We start from the raw sequence: 5,280 nt of genomic DNA on the forward strand, positions 1-5,280 counted from the left end.
ATATATATATATATATATATATATATATATATATATATACATACCTAATAGACTTGGTACAGGCCGTGATCGTGCTATTGTGATTTCTGTTTGTTGAGTAGATGATTTAATATCACTTTGTACATTGGAGAGTTGCCTTTTGTCGGACAACTTCTCTTTTGATTCTTCTTTGTTCTCCTTCTTCAATTTTTCCTCAGTGAGAAATTGCATCTCTTCCTCCGTAAATTTAGGTTCAATTAATTCTACGCCTGTAAGTTGCTGTTTGCGTGGTTTTTTTCTCGGCGACATTTCTATAGTGGGATTAATAGTAATTCTGGATTGCTCAAGTTCCTCGTCGAGACCTGGCGAAGATGTAGCAGATACAGTCGTGGATCCAGAACTTTGGCATCCACCACCATCCTGATCACCCTTTGGTGAGCACGGCGGACTGGACATTGATCTACTTGATGGCAAAGATGCTAATACAGGAACTAAATTTTTAGCTGCACCTGCAAGAAATTGTGACTCCCCTGTGAAATTGAAATTCTATAATGGATATCCATTAAATAAGTATAAGTAATTTATTAGCAGGAAATTTCAGGTCTTATTTTATAAATTTAATATATAATAGAAGATAGAGAAAATAAAAACCACTATACTTAATTATAAATGTAGCATATTAAAAGAATATATACAAAAACTTTATCTGTAATATCTAATTTACTTTTATTTTAATATTCTTTTCATTTTGAACTGTCTTAACAAACTGGGTAACTGGAACGAGAATTTTTTTTCATATGTAAATAGCTATACATATAAATATTTTCTTAATACATTAAAGTCAATATTTTCAAGCATGTTTCAACACGCAAAAATAAATCTTCCAATTTCTATTATTACAAAATATCTATTAAAATATATACTTGAAAAAAAAAACCATCACTATATGTCATCAGTTTTAATTGAATTTTCCTATTCCTTATTTATTATATATGTATTTATATGTATTTGTATAATAATATGTTGTTATAGAATAAATGATACTTTTTATATAACATGTCGTTATTGCTTCATTATTTACATTTACTAATATAATCATACCTTTAACTGGTGAATTGTCATGATCTCTCTTTCTCAGAATGCTCGGTCGGGGAGATGCATTAGGTTTACCATGGGGTTCTTCATATCCTGGCTCAACAACTAATCTTACTGGCTGCACTGAAGCTTGTCGAAACTGTGAATACGTTCCTGAAAAATAAATTTTTATTATCATTATACAACAAATTTTTATTATCATATTATCATTATAATTTTATTTATTAAGATAATGCAATTATATTTATCACAGGATACAAGAATGTAAAAGATAATTCACTTATTAGCCTTTTTTAATTGATTTTTACCTGTAGTTTCAAAGGAAAGATACGTAGTAGTATGTGGTGGATGTATATATTGCCCTTGGACTGGCTGAGTGGAACTTGTGACTGTACTGCTGTTGGTGGATGACATGCGTAAATTAGCCTGTGGTGCCGGTTTCATTTGGACGGTTTGTCCAATATTTTGAGACTGTGTAGGAGCAGCCTTGATTGGCGCCGACGCAGCCCTGACCGGTAGAGCGATAGGCAAAGGGTGTAAGGACATTCCTGCGATTTTCGCAACTGTGGTTGGAACTGTTTGCAATATGCGCATTGCATTTGACTGTGTATTTGCAGTTGTTGTAATTACTTGTGATACAGTACTGAGGCTCGACAGAGATGTGACGGTTTGAACAACACGCGGTGCACCTTGCTGTGGTTGAACCTGTTAAACAATTGTTACATTTATCCCCTTGAAAGAATTTTCAATATATTGTAAATTAGTATACAATACAATTAGAGTACCTGTTGCGAAGGGATAACGATATGACTAACGGTCGATGGTCCAGCCACCGTATTACCACTAATTGACAATCGTCCTACTGTTGGTTCCACTGAACCGACAGTAACTGAAGCTGTACTGCTTATTCTGTTGACTGTCTCTACAATGGGTGATGCAGCTATACGTTTCGTCGTACCAGTCGTAGTTAGAGGTCTGCTAGACTGAGTAGGCTAAACATTTCAATAAAATTTATAAATTCATAAATTGTAATATATATCCCTTCTTGGCATTTATGTGCAATTCAGAAAAGTAGTACACTCAACCGTCACGTATGCCTTCACCTCCGGGTCGAACGCATTGTGTCGATATTCGTGTACCATGACTCAAAACTGTGTTTGACAACTGTAAGTTTTTGAAAGTGCGTAAAAGAGTAAACAAAAAGTTGTACATTACACATATATTATATGTTATATATGTATACATATATTAATTTATTATATCACATAATTTACTTGAATGGTTTGTGTCGACGATCTGATGGGTTGCGAAGTCTGTGACACAGTTACTACTTGCGGCGTTGGCGGTCTGTTTTGTGCAACTGGATGTCTAGTAAGATTAGTTTGCAAGACAGGTGCTATTAACCTGGACGAACTACCAGCAACCATGGTAGCTTGAACAGATCTTGCTTGACTGGCTGGCGTAATTAATCGCGGCTGTTGTCCCGTATACACAGTGGATGATGGCCTGGAGACTCTGCTGACGGAAGGAGTGGGATGTCTTTGTGGTTGCGCATATAATGCAACAGATGTTGTTTTAGGTTGCCATTGGGGATTAGAGATTGATGTATTATTACTGAAAAAATCGACATGTGATGTGATATAACTAGTTTGTTCTATTAAAACAATTCTGCATATATATTTCTAAATAACTATTTTAATTTCTCCCTTTTTAATTACATTATATTATGTTTTATCTTTTTTGACTATTATTTCAAAAATTGTTTTATTTTAGATATGTTTATACCCTGGTCTAGTAGCAGGCACAATTTGTCCTATATTTGTCCTGACGATAGGAGTGGCAACTGTTGATCTAGGTGCAGAGATATTAGCAACTGCAGCAGGTCCACGCGGTACATGATACGTAGCTGGTATAGATACTGGATGTGGTAATTGTGTTTGAGGTGGAATTTGCCTTTCCACAGTACTTAACATTCCTGGTGATATTATTTTTACTGTAGATCCTATAGAACATAACTAGAAGCGTTGAATTTGATATTAATAAATCTATCACAAATTGTATATATGCATTAAAGCACTTGACAAGTTAATTTTCCATTATTAAAATATTCTACATTATATAAAATACTTTTTGATACATTTAATACCAAGTATTGAAATAAATCTTTATTTACTTCATAAAACAAAAAATTTAATTATATTTTATTTTACAGGAGAACATAGTAAAATATTTCATTATAAGATAAAATATAATGACTCTGTACATATGTGTGTACAATACACTCCTGTAAAGCAACATAACATTAATACTATAACATTAGTTTTAGCACAATGCTAGAATTACCGTTGTTGTTATTTTACTCGTTTCTGTAGATGAGGTAGCACCAGAAGGTACCACAGGTTTCATTAAAGATAATTTTGGATTCATGTCCAGAGATACTGATTTGCCTACTAGACCGCTGGGTGTCATGGAACCAACAATAGTCTGGGTCGGTTGAATGCTCGATATATTGCTCTGTACCATGCTCTGTACATTCTGTACATTCTGTACATTCTGTTGCATTGTAGTTAAGTTTTGTGCCACGGTCTGAACAGTCGTTTCCGGTAGATGTTTGTCACTACCGCTACTGACAGTACTTATTGTAGTGTTCATGGCTGCACTATTAAAATAAAACAGATGAATTAATAACATACAAGCCGTATTACATAGAGAAACATCAGAGAAGATCAGGATGATGATAGCCAAAGAATTATCCACAAGGGTACTATAGTGAAAGGTGAGGCGAGTTTACACGGGAGTTGACTTGCAAGCTGCTCTCGACACAACGCGCTCAAAGCAGGACGAGCCATCTGCATGACGACAGTCCGAATTGTTGTTTTATGTCAGAATGGAGTATCAGTTCAAGCCTTAAACAAACTTTGGAGGTTACGGCGACCCGTCGATGCGTACGCGAGAGAAGATCCGAACGGGGACGTGCAGGCACCGCATCGTCGAATCTTGAAGGGACATCCAGGGACTAGCCAAGCATCAAATACCGGACCATTATCCGTCTATTTGTGAATCGTGTTTCGAGCGGTCCACAGTAGTCAACTGCCCGCGTAGCGTCGCCGTCAAAAAGGCGCGTACCTGCGTAGAATTTTTGGCCTAGGAAGATGATACCGAATCACTCGTAGGTCCACGTAAAACACTTTTCGTGCATTCGGAGCTGATAGACACTTGTATCGGGGAATAACACATACCAGTGTCTGTAAAACGTTCCTCGCATCGTTACCGACGTTTACGGCGCGCAATCGGACAATGTAAGCACACTGCAGGGCAGGTATGCGGCTTTTGATATGAATAAATGTTCCATTTATTGCATGGCGTCTGTATAGGAATTTTCTTCTCGAAGCTGAATACAACTGGCTGACCAATCTAATTCAATTATTAAGGTGCAGTCACAATAGAAGGAATAGAATTAGCAGTAAAGAATAAATAAAGATTTCAATCTATCACATAACCGTGTATTCCTATTTCTGATAGGTTGAAATCTCTATTTTCCTTATTCCTTCTATTGTGGCTGCATCTTTAAGGATAGACAGAAAAGACATCTAGTAGTAGACTTAAAGATGAATTTCTTCTGTTGAAATTGCAGCTAAAATATCAGATAAATCGCGTTTTAATTGAGATATTTATAATCATGAAAGACTTCTGAAGGCTCGTACAGATTTTTTGAGAAAAAAGGCAAAATAAAAATTTATTCGGATATATCATCCAATATGTATGTACACACATGCATACATACTAAAGTGCAATTGAAGTGGGGAACGTTGAAGCGGCAACATGCACACAATTTAATTGCACACACCCATTCACATCAGCCTGTTCCTAGTAATTTTTCATTGCTTCACCAATGAGCTTATATTATTTTAAATTAATCAATTAGCGATGTGGGCAATTGATATACATTCACTAAGGTGCACATATTTTCATTTATTAAAATTTTTTAAGAATAATTTGCAAAATCTGATTCTGTACTCGCTTTCGCAGCATAAAATTACAAAAGCAAATTCATTAGATGTTGATCAATTAAATTATGAATATTTTAATAAATTTGATCACTTATAATTTTCACACAATTATGGCCAATATAAATGCTCCCTTAAGCTTGTTCTGCAATAAATAGGGTCGCAAGCCGTAAACCGTAAGAAATTAACCAATCGTGGT

At 35.4% G+C, this 5,280-nt stretch overlaps 1 protein-coding gene across 1 annotated transcript in view; it reads right to left on the minus strand.

Annotated features, from left to right (window-relative positions):
• The window catches only part of LOC105625125 (histone deacetylase complex subunit SAP130-A), a 6,894-nt gene extending 3,168 nt beyond the window's left edge, over positions 1-3,726 (minus strand). The window contains exons 1-7 of the mRNA XM_012206465.1: positions 3,418-3,726; positions 2,860-3,089; positions 2,349-2,688; positions 1,860-2,066; positions 1,383-1,779; positions 1,081-1,227; positions 45-488 (exon numbers count right to left, since the gene is read on the minus strand). Coding sequence (XP_012061855.1) covers positions 45-488; positions 1,081-1,227; positions 1,383-1,779; positions 1,860-2,066; positions 2,349-2,688; positions 2,860-3,089; positions 3,418-3,726 — 2,074 coding nt within the window. The remainder of the gene's footprint in view (positions 1-44; positions 489-1,080; positions 1,228-1,382; positions 1,780-1,859; positions 2,067-2,348; positions 2,689-2,859; positions 3,090-3,417) is intronic.
• Between the last annotated feature and the right edge of the window lie 1,554 nt (positions 3,727-5,280).

This window comes from Atta cephalotes, assembly GCF_000143395.1.
Source record: "Atta cephalotes unplaced genomic scaffold scaffold00110, whole genome shotgun sequence".
Lineage (NCBI taxonomy): Eukaryota > Metazoa > Arthropoda > Insecta > Hymenoptera > Formicidae > Atta > Atta cephalotes.